At 40.8% G+C, this 21,792-nt stretch overlaps 1 protein-coding gene across 3 annotated transcripts in view; it reads right to left on the minus strand.

Moving 5' to 3' along the window:
* Positions 1-6,726: 6,726 nt before the first annotated feature.
* Positions 6,727-21,792, minus strand: part of LOC126477299 (DNA-directed RNA polymerase III subunit RPC1) — a 231,559-nt gene continuing 216,493 nt past the window's right edge. For all 3 annotated transcript variants that reach the window (XM_050103606.1, XM_050103605.1, XM_050103608.1), the window contains 2 exons: positions 18,003-18,137; positions 6,727-7,051 (listed from right to left, as the gene is read on the minus strand). In XM_050103606.1, coding sequence (XP_049959563.1) covers positions 6,974-7,051; positions 18,003-18,137 — 213 coding nt within the window. In that variant the 3' untranslated portion in view covers positions 6,727-6,973. The remainder of the gene's footprint in view (positions 7,052-18,002; positions 18,138-21,792) is intronic.

The following is a 21,792-nucleotide window of genomic DNA, read 5'->3' on the forward strand; positions in this document are numbered from 1 at the left end:
GCACGAGCTGTTGACTGTGTGTTACAAGAGAATCATAAATAAACTATCTGGTAACATATCAGTTCATACCTCCCTGGATCCATAGGTAACTAAGAAGAAACAAATACGGTGTAATTTTTTAGTTAATGCTGATTTTTACTGCACTACATATGCTGCCTTTTTGAAAAACTATGTTACTAAGCAATATAAATGATACTATTTGCACTCATCCCATGTCGTATTCAAAAGCATAGCTTTCTGTCTGCTTGGAGCATTGCTGTCAGTGCATAACAAAAGCGAGCAGCAGTGATGTGATCTATTGGACTGGACTGTGATTAGGTTGTGGTCTAAAGGCAACCATAAACGATTGAACATGAGTGACAAAATCACTCTTGTCTAGCCACCGGATTGTCAGGCAAGTCCATGCACGCACAAACAATGTTTATCAATGCAACTTCACTTTAGAAACTGACGCCGTTCATGTTCGTGAGTATTGAAAATGCCTACAAATGCCGACAAAGCATTTTTGGCACTAACTTGGGCACTGTGCCTAAAAAAGAAGAAGAAAACTAGACTCTGGTGCAAGGAGTGGTTCAAACTGAGAGGTAAATATAATCACAAAAATCTCCTAAAAGAAATATTGCACTTCGAAATTGAAGATTACGTCAACTTTTTTAGAATGGACCATGAAACACTCAACAACTTGTTAGAATTACTTTGCCCTTGCATAGAAAAAGAAGACACAATTATGCGAAAATCTATATCAGTTTCTCAATGATTATAAATAACCTTGTGATACGTAGCAACTATAGGAGATTTTGAAGTTCTAAAGTTTGTATCTTGCATTTCACCTCACACATTGAGTCACATTAGTATGGGAACGTGTGAGGCAATGAATGAAGTATTAAAAGCCAATATTCAGGTACGTGTTCTTATTCATTTATTCTAACAATCTTACAGTTATCTTACGTAAAAAAATACAAAAGACAAAAAGAAATTCGATATACAAGTGATTAAGCCATCTCATGAATAATTATCGTCCACCACCTCTGTCTCAACTGTGTCATCCACAAAAGCTTCCATTGTTCGTGAAGAAAAACTTGATGCACTTGAAGTGCTTATGTCACTGGTGTGTATATTTTCGACAGGTGTCCAGGGCACTTGATTGTCTACACTGATAGTAACAGAATTTCTGTGGAGATTCCCACTTTCTCCTTCAAATATGATGTCGTTAATAAATTTTTCAGCCAATCTCCTCAGGCCACTAACCATACGTACTAGCGTCATGGCTCAAGTTTTTGTTGACAAAGTGCTTTCACTTTCAGGTTTTTGAAGTGTTCCTTTGCCAGTTGCATTAATTCTTGTTGCAGATCTTCTGTCTTCTTCTTCTTTCTATGCAGCTGTGCAATTGCACGAAATTTTGTGGATGTTAGTGGCTCTTTTGGTGATTTCTGTAACAATATATAAAGAATCCCCCCCCAATGAACCATGGACCTTGCCGTTGGTGGGGAGACTTGCATGCCTCAGCGATACAGGTAGCCGTATCGTAGGTGCAACCACAACGGAGGGGTATCTGTTGAGAGGCCAGACAAAAGTGTGGTTCCTGAAGAGGGGCAGCAGCCTTTTCAGTACCTGCACAGGCACCTGTCTGAATGATTGACTGATCTGGCCTTGTAACACTAACCAAAACGGCCTTGCTGTGCTGGCACTGCAAACGGCTGAGAGCAAGGGGAAACTACAGCCGTTAATATTTCCTAAGGGCATGCAGCTTTACTGTATGGTTAAATAATGATGACTGGAATTCGATAGTAGGAAAAGGAAGAGAAGGAAACGTAGTAAGTGAATATGGATTGGGGGGTAAGAAATGAAAGAGGAAGCCGCCTGGTAGAATTTTGCACAGAGCATAACTTAATCATAGATAGCACTTAGTTCAAGAATCATGAAAGAACGTTGTATACTTGGAAGAAGCCTGGAGATACTAGAAGGTATTTTTAAATTGTAAGATATTTCCAGGGGCAGATGTGGACTCTGACCACAATCTATTGGTTATGAAATGTAGACTAAAACTGAAGAAACTGCAAAAAGGTGGGAATTTAAGGACGTGGGACCTGGATAAACTGTCTTTAGGGTCTATCTTCAGTCTTTCTTAGATTCTTATACAATTAGGTCTTGCTTCTCCTTCCTTTCTTCCCCTGTCAGAACATGTTCAATTCTCCTCCTGTCCGTACACAACACTTCCATCCTGCAAACTCTTCCTTATATCCATTGTATACAACTTGTTAGAAGAAGACTAGCCCCAGTGGTTCAACGTTTAACTGATAACTACGCTGCACATGAGTCAGTACTGTAATAAGATTGCAAAGATACAGTTTGATTTATTGCACTAGTCTGCAATGTGAAGTATGTACAGAAAAAATGAGAGAGTAATTTTTAATGACAAAGGGTACAAAGACTAATGAAAACAATTGTTTATTGACAATCCATAATTACTCTGTATAAAGATATACAGGAAAGCTAAGATATATCACCACTGAAGATGTCAGACAGATCTTAATTACAATGAATACTTTCAATTTTCTTTTATCTTCTGTATCTATTCTGTGTTCTCACAAGACATGCATGTTATGTAATATCCATCTGAATAAGTCATGACAAAATTTATTGAAATATACTTCCCTTGACTTGAAAACCATTTTATAAATATTAATCAGCAATGGAAGAGAAGAAAGTACAGCTACAAAGTCCGGCCACTTTCCATTAGAATGGCACGTGGCATAAAATCATTAGAAGAATGGCAAACTCTACCACCTCCAGGGAAAAGGAATACTCTGAGAAGGTAATCTTTACTTGATGCCCGTTATAATTTCAGCTACATGCCATGTGAAAATACAGCTAGGAGTGTTAAATCCAACTTTAAAGACAATTATATTAAAAAAAAAATTCTTATAATATTAACTCTCCCTGTGAGGAAAGCTGTTTCTTTCTCTTTACACACAATAATATAAATATTTTAAGTCTTAAATGAAGTCTTTCAAGATTGGCGTGAAACACATTGTCAACCATTCTAAATGTCTCAAAGATGATTCAACAAATATTATATGGAGTTGCTATATTTCATGGAACAAAAATTATTTAGTGAAAAATGACTGAATGCATCTGTGTGTGCTGTAATTACACTAATCTTGTCCCCAAGATCACTATGTGAGCGATACATATGGGGTTGTAGTATGCTCATAGTATCACCATTTAAAGCTAGTTTTTGAAGATTGTTAGTAGACTTTCTCCGGATAGTTTACGTCTATCTTCAAGCGTCTGCCAGTTCAGTTTCTTCAGCATCTATGTAACATTTTCCTGTGGGTCCAACAAACTAGTGACCATTCATGTTGCCCTTCTTTGTATTTGTTCAAGATCCCTGTTAGTCCTTTTTAGAATGGGTCCCACAAACTTGAGCAATATTCTACAGTGAGTTGCATAAGACATTTGTAAGCAATCTGCTTTGTAGACTGATTGCACTTCTTCTGCCAATAAAATAAATTAATTTACCACGTGCTTTACCCACAACTGAGCCTATGTCATCATTACCTTCATATCCCTATGAAGTATATCCCTATAGGTATTTGTATTAGTTGTCCAATTCCAACTGTGCCTCCTTGATATTATAGCCATAGGATACTACATTTTTTCATTTTGTGAAGTGCACTATTTTACAGTTCTGAACACTTTAAGCAAGATGCCAATCTTTGTACCACTTTGGAATCTTATCAAGATTGGACTGAATATTTGTACAACTTCTTTCAGACAGTGCTTCACTGTAGATAACTGCATCATCTGCAAAAAGTTTGAGGTTACAATTACCTTTGGCCGCAAGGTCATTAATATACAATACGAATAGCAAGGGTCCCAACGCCCTTCCCTGGGGCACGCCCAAAGTTACTTATACATCTGACTCACCATCCAAGATAACATGCTGCGCCCAACTAAGAAGTCCTCAATTCCATGACAAATTTCACTAGATTTGACATATGATTGCACTTTTGACAATAAGTGTAGGTGTGATACTGAGTCAAATGCTTTTCAGAAATCAAGAAATACTGCATCTACCTGACTACCATGATCCAGAGCTTTCAGTACGTCATGTGACAAATGTGCAATTTGAGTTTCACATGATCGATGTTTTCGGAATCCATGCTGGTTGGCATGGAGGTCATTCTGTTCAAGACACTTCATTATGGTTGAGCTCAGAATATGTTCTAAGATTCTGCAACAAATTATTGGTATTCTCAGCTCAAAAAGTCTTTTGAGTACATTACCGCGGCTAAGCCAGCGGACTTCTCTGTGGTATGGTATGTCATCAAACTCTTCCCCAATTTCAGCTAAATATGTGTGAAACTGTCTATGTGTAAGCCAGTGGGATCTCAAATAATTAACTGCACGAATAACCACTTGCATGACATCCCCCAGCTTTGCTGATTTTGTACAGAATATTTCTTGGTACAAAATGCAATGGATGCTGTACAGTGATTTTTCTGTACACTGGAGCTTTTTCCTTAGTAATCCAACAAGTCCCATTTGTTCCCCTTTCATTGCTGGTGTTCAGTCTGTTGTCACTGACACCAAACATTCCCAGTTTAAGCCAGCTGAATCGACAGCTTCTTCAACAGCTTTTAGGATGTCCACGCTGGTGGTTGTGCTTTTTAAAGATATCATATCTAAAAAATCCTCTGTTATGTGCAGAGCAGTGGCCACACCGCGGACATAAATCACTAATTTCTCTGTGTCAGAAATATCTGTGGACTCACAAGTGCGATGGAAAATGCAATAAACTCCTGCACTGCTCTCCTTAACTGATGGCAGGTGGCAGTAGACGCTAAATAACAAAAAGTGTGAGGTGATCCACATGAGTTCCAAAAGAAATCCGTTGGAATTCGATTACTAGATAAATAGTACAATTCTCAAGGCTGTCAATTCAACTAAGTACCTGGGTGTAAAAATTATGAACAACTTCAGTTGGAAAGACCACATAGATAATATTGTGGGGAAGGCGAGCCAAAGGTTGCGTTTCATTGGCAGAACACTTAGAAGATGCAACAAGTCCACTAAAGAGACAGCTTACACTACACTCGTTCGTCCTCTGTTAGAATATTGCTGCACTGTGTGGGATCCTTACCAGGTGGGATTGACGGAGGACATCGAAAGGGTGCAAAAAAGGGCAGCTCGTTTTGTATTATCGCATAATAGGGGAGAGAGTGTGGCAGATATGATACGCGAGTTGGGATGGAAGTCATTAAAGCAAAGACTTTTTCATCATGGCGAGATCTATTTACGAAATTTCAGTCACCAACTTTCTCTTCAGAATGCGAAAATATTTTGTTGAGCCCAACCTACATAGGTAGAAATGATAATCAAAATAAAATAAGAGAAATCGGAGCTGGAACAGAAAGGTTTAGGTGTTCGTTTTTCCTGCGCGCTGTTCGGGAGTGGAATGGTAGGGAGATAGTGTGATTGTGGTTCAATGAACCCTCTGCCGAGCACTTAAATGTGAATTGTAGAGTAATCATGTAGATGTAGATGTAGATTGTCCAGGATATTAGATGGTAGTTTTGTGGATCACTTCTATTACCCTTCTTGTAGACTGGTGTGATCTCTGCTTTCTTTCAATTACTAGGTATGGTTTTTTGTTCCAGGGATCTATAATAAATTATAGTTAGAAGGTGCAAATTCAGTAAAGAATCTGACAAGGCTTTCATGGGCCCTGCAGCTTTGTTTTTAACAATTTCAACTGTTTCTCAACACAACTCCCATATACTGATTTCAATCATCTTCTCAGTGGTACAAGGATTAAACTGGGGCAATTCTCCTGGGTTTTCCTTTGTAAAGGAACATTGGAAAAGTGAGTTAAGCATTTCAGCTTTTGCTTTGCTACCTTCAATTTCAGTTCCTGTGTCATTTGCAAGGGACTGGACACTAACTTTGCTCTTTTACTCTTGTGCATTTACCTGTTTGTACTGTCAGTTTGTAAGTATGCAGCAAGTCCAGAAGTGTATTAAAGTTCTCTGTATTTTTCTTTGTGTCTATGTTCAAATCCATAGCAATCGTCAACTTTAAGTTGAACTGAGTTTCTCTTGAGTATTTCCAATCCTTTTCCAGAAAAATTTGGATAATATTTTGTATGCTAATTGCCAGAAATGACACTCATTTGTAATTCTTGCCTTTTGAGTGTAGCTACCTTCTAATGCACAAGGTGATGGCATCCTATAATGCATTCTTCCAGAATCTTTTGTGTCTTCAAAATGTGTAAAACTTTTGGATAACAGGCTACAATTGAGTCAACACAGATAAACTAACCAAGAAACTCAATCCAACATTTTTTGTGATTAAAAATATCTTGCAGTGTATTGACTTGATTTGTTCAATGTTCATTCACTTTCTCAGTGGTACCGGTGGAACACGACAAATAAATTAATGAATGTGAATGTTTACACCATTAAAATGTACATACATGTTTTCTACTTAAGAGTTTTAGTGTTGTATACAAGCACAGTTAATCAAAGACAATTATAATGAAAATAACAGTTCCACAAAGACACACAAAGAGTCAGCTGTTACCTACAAAGTAACAAATCACTGAAAAGATTGTTTTATGCTCTTTGTGTTAGAAATTATGTTCCATTCCTGATATGAATATGTTATAGGTATAAAAAACTCACATTTACAACAGGGATCACAGTAAATAAGATGTACAAAACATAATTTAAACATTTCTGCATTTCACACTGAATGTTACACAGACCTACCATACTCTCAATAAGTGATACAACCAACAATACTGGAACACTTCACATATGATCTCCTCGTACACAGTCATGGCAGAAAAATCTCTTATAAATTACATCACAGACAAACACTGATTTTAAACTGCAATAAAAATAAATATTTTACATGTTTGTACATAATGTGTATGTTTTTGAACAATTCAATCATTTTAATCTACAAGTCATTTAGGAAGAGGTTTATGAAATTCAGGATTGTCAAAAATCAATGTCCTCTTCTGTGGTGTCGTATCATGATCAGCTGTACACTCTGTTAAGGAAATAAAAATGAACTATTTTCACTTACATTAAAGTTGTAAATGATATAACGTATGCAGATGTGTAAGCGTGTGTGTGTGCCCACCCCCTCCAGCCCCTCCCTGCCTCATACTCATACACACATGCGCATATATATATATATATATATATATATATATATATATATATATATATATAAAAAAACAAAGATGATGTAACTTACCAAACAAAAGTGTTGGCATGTTGACAGAGACACTAACAAACACAAACACACACAAAATTCAAGCTTTCGCAACCCACGGATGCTTCATCAGGAAAGAGGGAAGGAGAGGGAAAGATGAAAGGATGTGGGTTTTAAGGGAGAGGGTAAGGAGTCATTCCAATCCCGGGATTGGAAAGGCTTACCTTAGGGGGGAAAAAGGGACAGGTATACACTCGCACGCTCACACACACACATACACACACACACACACACACACACACACACATCCATCCGCACGTATACAGACACAAGCAGACGTATGTAAAGGCAAAGAGTTTGGGCCTGATAAGAAGAAGCAGCAGCAGCTCAGGTAAGGTAATGTAAGGTAATGGATACTGGTTGGTTTAAAAGATGGGGGGAAGGACCAAACTATGAGGTCATTGGTCCCGTGTTCCGAAGGAAATAATGCCACAAGGGTGAGAATAAGACAATGAGACAACAAAAAACAAAATGAAAGGAAGAAGCACTGAATGGCAAGAAACACTTGAATGGACAAAAGGGGACAAGAAAACCACAAAGACACAAGAAACATGTAGAAGAGGTTAAAACAAGAAAACAGTTTACATGGCTGGCCGACCATTAGCATAAAAAGGAAAAGCCAGCTACTCTGCAACACATTAAAACCCCCACCCTGAATGCACCAGGGTGGAGGACACACAGGGACAAAGGACATGTGCTAAAACTTAGAGCAAATAATAAAATTCACCCTCATGAATAAAACGTAAAATTGAAGCTGCTGTTGAGGCATTGTTGTCCAACACCAAAGATAGGGTGCTGAGAAGGTTGAAAGTACGCCGCAGAGCAGCTAAAAGTGGGCATCCAGCAAGAGACAGATGACCGTCATTCGTGAGCCACAGTGACACCGAGGTAGGTCCTCACGACGGAGGAGGTAACCAAGAATCAGACACGGATGGCCAATGCGGAGCCGACAGAGACCCACAGAGTCCCTGCGAGAGGCGCACATGGAGGTCATCCCCACATTTGTAGTTTCTTTTAATGGCACACAGCTTGTTGTGCGTACTGAGGTTATGCCATTCTGTCTCCCAAAGCCGCAAAACCTTCTGGCATAATACTGAATTCAGGTCAGTTTCAGAGAAGCCGACCCCCACAAGTGTTTTCTGCGTAGCCTGTTTGACCAGCCTGCTGGCAAGTTCGTTGCCTGGGATTCCAACATAACCTGGGGTCCAGACTAATACCACTGGACGACTGGACCATTCCAGGGCAGAAGATGGACTTCTGGATGGTAGCTACCAAAGGATGACAAGGTTAGCACTGGTCGATAGCTTGTAGGCTGCACAAGGAGTCAGTACACAGCAGAAATAACTCGCCTGGGCACGAGCGGATGTGCTCAAGAGCATGAGATATGGCCGTCAGCTCTGCAATGAAAACACTGCAGCCATCTGGCAAGGAGTGCTGTTCTATATGCCCTCCATAAACTTAGGCAAAGCTAAAGTGACCATCAGCCATCGAGCCATATGTGTAAACCACTTCATGGGCCAGGTACATGTCGAGAATCAAGACGAAGTGACAGCGGAGAGTCACAGGGTTAACTGAGTCCTTATGGCCATGTGAAATGTCCAGGCGAAGTCGCGGCCTAGGTGTACACCATGGAGGTGTATGTGAATGAACCTCAAGAATAGGTGGTAAAGACAAGGACTCCAGTTCGGAGAGAAGGGATCGCACACGAACTGCAATTGTAAGTCCTGACCTGGGCCGACGATGTGGGAGATGAACTGCCGTGGGAGGGAAAGGGAGATGGTAATTCGGATGCGCAGGAGAACTACAAACGTGTGCAATGTAACTGGAGAGCAATTGTGCACGCCTAACCTGCAATGGAGGGACTTCGACCTCCACCAGGATGCTGGTCACCAGACTTGTCCTAAAAGTTCCTGTTGCTAGGCAAATGCCACATTGGTGCACTGGGTTGACTAAATGCAACGCTGAGGGTGCCGCCGAACCATAAATCAGACTCCCATAGAAAAGGTGGGATTGAACAAGGGCTCTGTAGAGCTGCAGCAGCATAGAGTGATCTGCACTCCAGTTGGTGTTGCTCAGGCAGCGGAGGGCATTGAGGTGCTGCCAGCACTTCCGCTTAAGCTGACAAAGGTGAGAGCAAGCCAAGTCAATTGGGCATCTAAATCCAGTCCCAAGAATCAGTATGTCTCCACTACAGTGAGTGGATCGTTACTACAGTAAAATTCTGGTTCCGGATGAACGGTACAACACAGACAGAAGTGCACAACACACAGCTTTGCAGCTGAAAACTGGAAACCGTGGGCTAGAGCCCACGACTGCACCTTTTGGATGGCTCCCCGTAGGTGCCGCTCAGCAACACCTGTACTGGTGGAGCAGTACGAAATGCAGAAGTCATCTGCATCAGAGACGGAGAGACAGACGGCACTACAGCTGCTGCTAGATCACTAATGGCCACTAAAAATATAGATACACTCAATACGGAGTCCTGCAGGATCCCATTCTCCTGGATATGGGGCGAACTATGGGAGGCACTATCTTGGACATGGGAAGTATGAAGTAACAGGAAATTTTGGATAAAAATTCGGAGTGGCCCCGGACACCCCACTCGTATAATGGGACAAGGATATGATGTCGCCACGTTGTGTCATATGCTTTTCGTACATCGAAAAAGACAGCAACAAGGTGTTAGCATCTGCAAAAGGCTGTTCGGATGGCAGACTCGAGGGATACAAGGTTATCAGTGGTAGATCGATCCTGGTAGAAGCCGCCCTGACCTGGAGCCAGTAGGCCACATGACTCCAAAACCCAGCCCAACTGGTAACACACCATATATGCCAGCAGCTTACAAAGAATGCTGGTGAGGCTGACAGGCCAATAGCTATCCACATCAAGCGGGGTTTTACTGGGTTTAAGCGCTGGAATGATGGTGCTCTCCTGCCACTGCATTGGAAATATGCCATCACACCAGATCTGGTTGAAGAAGACGAGGAGATGTCACTTGCAGTCAGATGAGAGATGTTTAATCATCTGACCATTGATGTTAATGCCAGGGACACCTGTTGGGGTTTGGTACCCAAAAACTCGTTTAATCTTTGCCCAGACTTGGGAAGGTGACGTATGGCACCCAACGGTCGACACGTACCTCTCCCAACACTGCTGTTTCCGCCTTTTGATAAGCTGGCGAATGCGGGCAAAGAGCCGTTTAAAGGCTATGAGGTGCTCCAGGGAAGGGTGCCGCTTATGCCGTTGTAGAGCTCGCCTACGCTCCTTAGTTGCCTCAGCGATTTCCAGCGACCACCAAGGGTCTGTCTTCACCGGGGGCACCCAAAAGAACGAGGGATCGTGTTTTCCGCCACAGAAATGATCGTTGTAGTTACCTGCTCAACCACCACATCGATGTTACCATGTGGGGAAGATTCAATGGTGACAGCAGAGGTGAAGGCTTCCCAGTCCGCCTTGTTTAAAGCCCATTTGGTCAGGGGTCTGTGGGCCTGACACTGGGACCGTGATAGGAAGATGGGAAAGTGGTCACTATCAAACAGGTCGTCATGTTCTCTCTAATGGTTAGTTGGGAGAAGGCCAGAACTGCAGACTGAGAGACCAATGGCCGAATACGTGCCATGTGCCACACTGAAATGTGTCGCGGCCCCAGTATTTAAGAATGGCTCAAATGGCTCCAAGCACTATGGGACTTAACTGCTGTGGTCATCAGTCCGCTAGAACTTAGAACTACTTAAACTTAAGTAACCTAAGGACATCACACACATCCAAGCCCAAAGCAGGATTCGAACCTGCAACCGCAGCAGTCGCGCGGTTCCAGACCATAGCGCCTAGAACCTCTTGGCCACTCTGGCCGGCGCAGTATTTAAGAGGCAGAGGTCGAGTTGTGACAGCAAATTTTCGACATCTCTGCCTTGGCCAGTAAGAACTGTGCCACCCCACAAGGGGTTATGAGCGTTAAAATTTCCCAAAAGTAGGAAAGGGGGAGTTGATGAATCAGTGCAGCCAATGCATTCAGGGGTACTGCACCATCTGGAGGAAGATATACGTTGCAGACAGTTATTTCCTGTGTCGTCCTTATCCTGACAGCCACAGATTCAAGAGAGGTTTGAAGGGGGCACAGGTTCACTGCATACCGAGTTCAGGATATAGACACAAACTCCAACTGACACTCTATTATATTTGCTTCAGTTCCTGTAATATCCCTTATAGCCATGGAGGGCACGGGTCCGCATTGCTGGGAACCAGGTTTCCTGGAAGGCAATGCAGAAAGCAGATGTAAAGTTTAACTGATGCCGTAGCTCAGACGGATGGTGGAAAATGGGAAGGCATGAAGCGCACAAGAAGGCAGGTAATGCCGCAGGGTCACCTGCTGCCTCCGACTGAGTATTTGGGGCCATTTCTATGGTGGATGAGGCATCAGTGAGATCCAGGTCTGCAGAGGATGCTAAGATCTCCACTGCATCCTCAGATGCAGAACTGATAGGGAGTGATGCTGTTGGGGCCACCAGAGTGTCCCGTTTCTTCGCAGACTACTTCTTAGTTTGCTTGCTCTCTCGCTTCTCTTTAGGGGCTTGCTGGGAAGATTTCTCCAAAGCAGCTTCAGACATGGAGGAAAACCGTGAAGCTCTTCATCCAGCAGCTTTTGGCTCCTTGAGCCACTGGTGAGTGTCTGCCGTGGCATTAGCGCAGACCTTGGGAGAGAGGGCCCCTTCCACATGCTGAGAGGAGCCCGAGGAGGCTGTTGCTTCTCAGTCAGGGGAAAGGTGACCAATGTCCCCTGCGTTTGGGGGAGGGGGGGGGGGGGGGGCTTGCTCCCGAAGTAGGTGCTTTGTCAGCAACGGAGGAAGATTCGCCCCCTACTACCAAGGGGGTGGATGTATTCTGATAGCCTGGAGGGCCCACTGTTTGTGGCACAGAGTGAGGAACCACTGGCACTTGGGACGGTGATGGTGATGTAGCTGAAGCATCTGTTGAGATCAACCGAATGGAGTGTAATCTTTCGAATTTACGTTTAGCCTCTTTGTAAGTCAACTGGTCCAGGGTCTTGTACTCCATGATTTTCCACTCCTTTTGGAGTACTGGGCAGTCTGATGAGCAGGGGGAGTGGTACTCTCCACAGCTGATGCAAGTGGGAGGGGACACACATGGGTTATCTGGGTGCAGTGGACGTCCGCAGTCTCAACATGTGGCACTGGAAGTGCAGCGGGAAGACATACCCATATTTCCTACACTTGAAACCCCACATAGGGGGAGGGACGTATGGTTTAATGCCACAGTGGTAAACCATCACCTTGATCTTTTCAGGCAATGAATCACCCTCAAAGGCCAAGATTAACGCACCGATAGCAACCCTGTTGTCTTTGGGCCCCCTGTAAATGCACTGTATGAAATGAACACCCTGCCATTCTAAATTGGCGTGTACCTTGTTGTCAGACTGCAAGAGGTCACGAGGGAAAATAATCCCAGCTTGTCACAGGCGAGTAATGCTTGGGATTGAGCTGGGAATGCTGTCTGAATCAAGACTGCGCTGTTTCCCATGTTGGACAGTGCTGTCACTTCTCCAAACTTATCCTCAAGGTGTTCAATGAAAAATTGAGGCTTCGTAGGTAGAAAAGAGTCCCCATCAGTTCTCCTACAGACTAAAAACCAAGGCAAATATGGCTCTCTCTGTTCTGTAGCTCTACGTTCCTCCCATGGTGTAGCGAGGGAGGGAAACGATTTAGGGTTATACTTGTTGGCATTGTATTCTATCTTGCCCTTCTTAGAGACTGCTGGTGCCATATGGTTACCAGCAACAGATGACATAGTCTGCTTCATTGTGGGTTATCCGGACTGATGCCACCCACTCTAATCAGAGGCTCTCCCCGCGGGCGGCACCCAGCCACAGCAAAGACCAACTGGCATGACAGCCGTTGCTGGGAGTCCTGAAGCCCCATGAAGACGGGCATCTATTCCTTGGCATACGTGGGGAGTTTACAGCTCAGGCATCAACAGTGCAATCCCTGTGTTGTCAGGGGGCTAACACCAAATGGGTACATAATGGCTCCACTACAAAGGACTGGCTACCATGCTGGATATTGGGTACAGAGAAATCCAATATTGTCATGGGGGTGGAAGAGGACAGGAGACAATGGAAGAAGATGACATACCCCAGAAAGTGTCCTCACCCAAATAATTGAATCGCAGGTGGAGATGCAAAGCCATGACAAGAGATTCAGGAGATCGAATCTAAGGGCACTCATGCACCACGTAAGGCATCCTTCACCATATGGCCCGCACTTCTGTAGAATTTTGAAAGTGGCAGGTCAAACCATAGGTGGTACCTGTAATCATAGGGCCAAAAAGTATGAAACTCCTTTTAGTCGCCTCTTGCAACAGGCAGGAACACCTTGGGCCTATTCTAACTCCCGGACCCGCATGGGGGGAGGCATACTGCAGACATCTTTGAACAATAAATGTTTAACAATTTAACTGTCATAGCAATTCAATGTTAGCAAACATTATGTTCAGTGGCAGTCCCAATGTGTATTAATCCTTTTGCTTCTACATATGTGCGCTTTGTATTACATGCTGTGTGACTTTTGTTATAGCTGAACTGCTCATCAAATGCTGATGCCTGTGCTGACAGATGGCATTTTGGGTGATATGAAATATTTATTATCCAATTTCTTGAATACTATTACGTGAAAAGACTATTTTTACACATCTTACAGTTTGATATCTTCACCTGATAAAGAAATGAATTTCTTTTTGTTTTTAATCATACTTACTGCACTGCACCAAATTAAGTAAAACACTGCACAATATTTTAAACAGTTTGCAGAGGTAAAAACTCATTGCATAAACTTTTAGGTTTGATTTTAGCTCGTACATTGCAGTGAATGAAATGTAAATAAGGTATCGGAATTTTACTCAAAATTGAGGGCAGAACAGTATCTCATTTGATTTTCGAGATATTGGGTTTTATGTCCAACAGATGGTTGGGTGTGATGCGCTCAGTTTCGTTCACACAGACTTTCCAGCTGCTATGAAATACTTATCATCAATTTTGAGAAAACAATTAGGTGAAAAAATTTTATTTTTGCATATCTTACAGTCAGATATCTTCACCTGATAAAGGACTGAATTGTTTTTCATTATAATCCACAGTTACTGTGTTGCATCAAATTAAGTAAAACACTGTCCAAAATTTTAAAAATTTAGCAGAGGTAAAAACACATTGCATAAAATTTGTGTATGGTTGATTTTAGCTTGTACATTGTAGTGAATGAAATGTAGATAAGATAACAAAATTTTATTTAAAACTGAAAGCAGAAGGCTACCTCATTTTGTTCTCGCGGTATTGGGTTTTATATGCGAAGGATGGTTGCACACCATGTGCCCGTTTATGTCCTGGGGAATCGCAAATCATATGGTCATATCTTATAAATGATTCAAGATATTGAAATGAGGTTTTCTACAAATGGTAGCATGCAATGAGGCGTATATTTTGTATTATCAATAGTCAAAACCTTTTTATTTGGTGGGTATGGAAATAACTCGTACACAGCAGTGAGAAGTTGGCATCAGGAAGCATTCAGATGTTCACAGCACTGAAGGAAAATCCAAGCAGCAGGAGTATACATGACCACAAAATCCAGGGAATGGTGTAACAAGATGTTTATACATGCCCACAGCAGTGAAAGTGTTAAATGAATACACTCACTTAAAACACAAACACCATAATAATCTTACACCTATCGAATAGCTTTCACCCAAGTCTCCAAGCACGTAAATTCACTGGACAAAAGGTAATCATTTGGTACATTGAAGCCAATAGTATTTTTTCATGCTGATCGTGATGAAACAAGGAGGAATGTGTGGTACCAGTATGGAGAGGGAAAACTAGTGTACTGGGTGCTCCTAAGGTTATAATGTGGATTAAAGACATCTTTCATGGTGTATTGTCACATACAGTATTTGTGGTAAAATATTGCAATCTGCATGAAATTCATGTCCAGTTGTGGCTGTACCTTGACCATGACAGACCTTGAATGCAAACAAGAGGATAAAAATTCCATTTCTATGAGAAATTGCTGTGAAACACCAACACTGGTTCTGTCTGACCCATTTCCAATTGCATACTCCAAAAAGAATTACACGACAAAGATATTTGGAGAAAAGATTCACACAACAGGTCCTTGCTGGCTCTTGCTTACAAATTTTCCCCTTTACAATGGTCAAAGAAAGACTAACGGTGGAGGTCTGGAAATATGAAGTCAAGTGAGTGTATTTCAGTCAGTATTGAGGTAATAATTGGCACTGTCTTCCCTATAAACCTCAGCAAACTTCTCAGGAGGACTTTACACAATGGAAGAGACAAGTTGATAAAACAAATCTGAGTGCTGATGGACTAGCTTTTGCTATTACTGCTAGAACCACCTGAAACAAAGCATCAAATGTCAGGAGCAGGAGCCACACAGCCTAGCCAACCTGAATGAATTGTTGCAAGAATAATTATAAACTATCTACTTTCCAAGTAGGGATTTGATTTCGTTTTAGGAGTGCTAGTTACTACATGTAATCCAACTTGACTTTGTTTCAGCTACCATTTTAAAACTGATTTATTCACTACACAGCTACACAAACCAGCAAACATGTATATTACCATCATGCCTAAAGTCTTGCTCAGAACTGACATCAACTTCAACTTGATCACGTCACCGTGATGGTCATGCATGCACTGTGTGCAGCACTTTTGAAATTATCCTTGTATATGCACAATGTAACCTTGCATTTTTTGCTGCAAATGTTGAATGTTTAAACACATGTTCACCATCAGGCACATGCTATAGATGGAGGAGGGCTGTGATGGAAACAAGCCCTGCCTCCTCACTGAAGGGCAAACAATATACTGGAAATAATTTTACATTCACAACACCCACTAGAATGCAACAATACAGTGTATCTTTTCCTAGCTAAGGTTGGCAACAGGCAGAAATAATCCACCCTGGTCCAAAAACATCTGAAATTCACTGATTCTTCCACTCCCAAATCAATGGCAAGTTATATTGTGTGTACAATATAATTTCCTAGGCAAGAAAGCTTTGGATGTAAACAGTACTACTGCTCCCTTCTGTTGGTAATATTACAACTTTTATTTGTCAATCACAATTTAAATTTTGTTCTTGAATAATTGCATCCTTACAGGCAACATTGTGAAAAAGATAAATTCCTGCTCACCATATACATGAGAAGTTGATTCACAGGCAGACACAACAACAAGATTGCTACACATTTGAGACTTCGGCCAAAAGGCCTTTTCTACAGCAGAAAACACACACATCACACAAGTGCAAAACAAAACGCGGGCGCGCGCGCACGCACGCACGCACCCACACACACACACACACACACACACACACACACACACACACACACACACACAAAACCAGTCTATGGCCACTAGGGCCAAAATAGTGGTCTCGCGCGCGCTGGCTATTTATAAGAACTAATGGTAATGACTGATGCAGAAACCTTACTGGTAGAAAGTCCGACCAAGGATAATGAGTAAAATATTAACGGATGGGTCAAAAATAACTGATTACTCTCTGCTTCTTCAGTCCACCTGGACTGAATGATATCATGATCATATCGGCTTATTGGCTCTTAACACTTCAACAGTATGGAGAGACAACAATATTTATCTTATGAACATAACAAAGAAGGTGGCAAGCAACAGGAGTATGAGGTTCAGTGAACTTTCTCTGCTTATCAATGGGCCAAGACATCCAGTAAAATAAGTACATGAACTTCCTTGCAAAGGATTCAGTGCAATGAGCATTTCCTTATCCATGATTTTAATGCCTCTGACAACAGCCCTGGAATTAAAGTGAGAGGATACAACACTAAGAAGACTGGCAAGAAACACAATGGCACAGAGACTGCCAGTACATTAATCTGCATCCTATTTCCCACAGAGGAGCATGGTTTATGGTTTATATATTGGACATGCAGTAGAGGGCACTTCCGTCATATGGATGCTTTTCCTCATTCCAGTTCCCTTTGAAGACTAGGTGTTAGTATCCACTTGTTCATGCAACTCAAAATTAGAAAATCATTTATTTTTGGGCAGTACTACAACCAGGAAGTCACACTTTCCAAGAGGCCTATCAAACTGAAACACCAGTTCCTCATTACTATCGCCTCCATTCTTGCATCAGAAAATACAAGTGGCAGAAACTACATGGATTTTTTAAAATATTATAGGTGTACATATGATTGTAATCTGCACTAATTCCCACAGAGAGTTTCTGCACTATCCCATGGACCACCAGATGATTATGCTATACCTACATAACACTAAACTTCTAAATATGTAAGCTATCATATAACCAGACAGTTATGTAGCAGATTCACTTCAGAACAAATTGAGTGTGTTTGTACTATTTGTTGGTGTTTTTCCTCTGGATAATCTAAAATAGTAATTGTATTTGTTGCCAGTGTTCATGAAACATGATTGTTATCTGTTATCAGCTACTGTATGCTCTGTAAGTCTTCACATAATTATTTTAATCATCCGATGCACCACTTCCTTAAAAAGCTACTGGCTGCATGATATGTACCCCAAACACCAACAGAAAATAAGTTCAAAAAATCAAGGATCATTTGATGTGGGTATCATGTTTTCTAATGTAAAGTGTTTAAAAAAACTCAATAAAATCTTTAAAAGGATATTTATGTAGGAGTTTGAAGATTCCTGTTCCAATGGACATGGGTATTCCCATAATTATTGATTCGCTGACACCAGTAATAGCATCTTTCTGGCCGTAGTAAGCTGCATCAAATAGATGATCAGCAGTTTTTTCAAACTGTAACAAAAAAGATAAAATAACATTTTAGTATTTAAATAATACAGTGTACAAAAACACAGATTGGCTAGCATTGAAAGTGTATCACTTAGTAGCTGCATTAAGATCTGAGCTATGCATAACAAAGAAGTGAACTGTACAAAAAGAAAATAACTGTGCTATTAGCCCTTACAGCATACTAACAATGCTGGTTATTGTCTGATAAACATTATTGTCTGATAATAACTTCACTGATTATTTGCATAAACATAAGGAATACTTATTTACTATAGCAGAAGTTACAGATGGCACTGGTTAGCTAAGGGTAATACGTAATCTTATAACAGTATTTAACATTTAAGTTCCTCAGGTCCTTGCACCACCTTTCCAGCTTTTCCTCTTACAAAAAAAGATTATTATGGAAATGCTACTGACTGAATACTGCTGAACAAGACTTTATCAGCCACATCATCATGTGCCAAGTTCTAACATTATTAAAGGTCACATCCTGCTGTCAGCTCATTCAGGAACAAATTTAAAAGGGACTCACCTCATATGTGAAAAAGAGGCATAGATACAGGAAAATGCGTGAACGGTTACTACACATCAATCAATGGGCATTCGACATTATTTAGATGATCAATTTTTTGTAAATTTCCTTTCCCCCCCTAAATAACAGGCTTTGTGGTGCAGATTCTTCTCCTCCAACCTGCATGCATCAAACACTCTACTGAAAAATCATAAGAGCTGCTCAAAATAATGATAAAACTATTTTTCATTCAGAAATTATGGGTGATTATTTACTAGATAAATTAATGTACAGGGTGATTATAATTAAAGTTAAACTTTCAAACCACTGTAGAAATAACACTACTCGTCAGAATGACGTCAAATTGCAATGGAATATTATCAGAGAAGAGGGAAAACGTATGACAGAAGAAAAAAAAAAATAGTGTGAAAATTGATCAGTAGATAGCGCTGTACGTGTCAGAATACGTATACGAAAACACATGTCATGCGCACGACCCATTGAAGTTGGTATAAACACGCCGGTTACACAGCGTTGGTGTTTAAGACTTACACTTAGTAAAAATGGTATCTGGCAAACATCTTTGTTGGCAAAACCACCAGAACAACTATTGCTTTGTGTGTGGGAAATTTACCCCAGAATTTCAGAGAAAGCCAATCAATGATTTAGTTCAGAAGGCATATAAACTGTATTTTGATCATACTGTTGGTAATCCAAGATAATGAGTTTTGCTCCTCATATTGCCTGCATAAGGTGTCCTTCAGTTTAACCAAACGGTTGGGAGGAAAATGTCGAGCCGTGTCATTCGCTGTTCCAGTGGTGTAGTATGAGACTAAAACCATTTTTCAGACTGCTTCACAATTATTGCAGGGCATTCAAGAAAAACTAGACATAAAATAAACTGTCCAAATGTATCTTCAATGCATTTGCCTGTGCCCCGAGATAAAGGGTTGCCTGTTCCTGTCATAATTTCCAAACCACATGTTTACACATTGGGTTCACGAAATGCTGTTGTTTTTTGTGCCTAAGGGATAGCCTTGACACCTAGAAGCACTACACAGTCAAGGAATGGCCTATGGAAAGTAAAATGTGGAAACACTCATTGGCTGAGTCCAACAAAATCATTTTGCCTCCTCCTCACCTCAAGTAGGGCCTTATGTAATAGCTGTGGGTAAAGGAGGTTGGGGCATCATTCACTTTAAAGAAAAGTTTCGTAACCTGAGTGAAGCAAAGCGAAATAATTTATCTTTCTTGGAATACAAATAAAAAGGATTCATGAAAGATACCAAACTCAAAAATAATTAATTAGCTGCTTCGTCTTCTTTCAAAGCAAGGTGATGGGATTTTGGGGCAAACAGGAAAGATGATAATTATGTTTTAATTTTGAATGATACGCTAAACACTACAAGCACATGCAGTGTAACATGCCGCTAGAATTTACTTTTTATATTTGCATCTTAATTTCTTTCTGGGAAATTTGGGAGCTCTAAGTGATGAGGAGAGTGAATACATTCACTATGTCACCCATATGATTGAACACCATTATCAAAGTTACTGGAACCCTTTGGAGATGGGCAACCACTACTGGAGTCTTGCTAGGGAGCGTGGTGAAATGGCAAACAAAAGAAGAGCATTGTTGACACATTTTATGACTACTATAGAAGATTAAAGTTGAAAATATGTTCTGAACTAATTTTGACCTACTACTGGTGTCATGTCCATATATACACATTAAATAATATTGGGTTCTCAATGTCTGAATACGAATTTCTTAGTGTTTTCATTCTGTCACTGTTTACCAGTACTGATTTTGCTGTCTATGAAATGTGACCTGACACAGAAAAACTAATTCTAACAGCGAATTCAGTGTCCCATCAGTAACTAAATCCAGCCATTTACAAGGGATATTCAGAAAGTAGGGAACGTTTCGGCATTTAAAAAAAAACTAAGTACAAGAAATAAATTTTATTATATACATCTGAAAGAGCGACTGACATACTACTTTTCCATACAGTCACCAAAAACATTAAGGCACTTATCATAGCAGTGGACAACCTTTGAAAGACCTTCGTCGTAAGATTCTGCCACCTGAGACTTGTGATAGCCTAGCTTTTGAGTGACAATTTCAAACAACAAATTCCATGAAACTTGGGGAAAAGAAAGTGAAAGCTCTGTTGTTAAGCAGTGATGGTTTTCACAAATCGTTTCATCAACTTTAATAAAAAAGGTCATCAGTCACAATGCTCACGCGTCCACTCTTCTCTTCATCATGAATGTTGGTTTGGCCATTTTTAAACTGAATGCGCCATTTCTGGACGGAACATTCACTCATTACGTTGTTACCGTACACTTCACACAGTTCATGATAAATTTCTATAGGTTTTAGGTTTTTTGCCAACAAAAACTGTACCACAGACCGCAGCTCACAACTGGCATGATTTTTGATTGCAGCACACATTTCAAATTCAAATATCGAAAAAACCAGATGCACAGAAACATTCCCGTTGTCACGGATGGATGCCGACCTAGCTGCTGAGCATACACATACCAAAATATACACGATTGGCGCGCGCCTTCTCAGAAGTTATCTTTTTCCTTACTGTAAATTTTCTTCAGTATTCAAAGAAGACTTGTTTCATGCAACAATAGGAAATATAAGGTGTCTTCCTCTTCTTTTTGGGTCACAGGTGAAGTGTGTTTGCATTTTGCCAATTGTTCTACAATGACTTTGGCTCTTGGTTTTGCTACACCCAAAACATGGTGAATGGAAGCACGAAGTTTACAGGTATGTGAGAGTTATACACTTGTTTTTCCGTCTGTGGTGTCACTAACGAGTTTGCACGCTTTTTCAAAAAATAAAACAGCTGACTTAAGTACTGCCTGTGCAGGAATTGTGAAGGATAAATACATTCATCCCACTTACGTCCAACATGCAGAAAAACAATGCCATCTGGCCATTGTTAGATATTTTGTGCAGTTGAATACTAGGCTCACTTCTCATCTAGGGCATCAACAACACTTTAATTATAGTATGACATTATTTATGGTTTTCCTGTATAACCACCTCTACTTTCATCATGGTGCATTGAGAAAATTAGAATCACTACCCTTTTTTGGCACAAATGGAACTAAACTTAGATCATGCAT

This window comes from Schistocerca serialis, chromosome 1 (assembly GCF_023864345.2).
Source record: "Schistocerca serialis cubense isolate TAMUIC-IGC-003099 chromosome 1, iqSchSeri2.2, whole genome shotgun sequence".
Lineage (NCBI taxonomy): Eukaryota > Metazoa > Arthropoda > Insecta > Orthoptera > Acrididae > Schistocerca > Schistocerca serialis.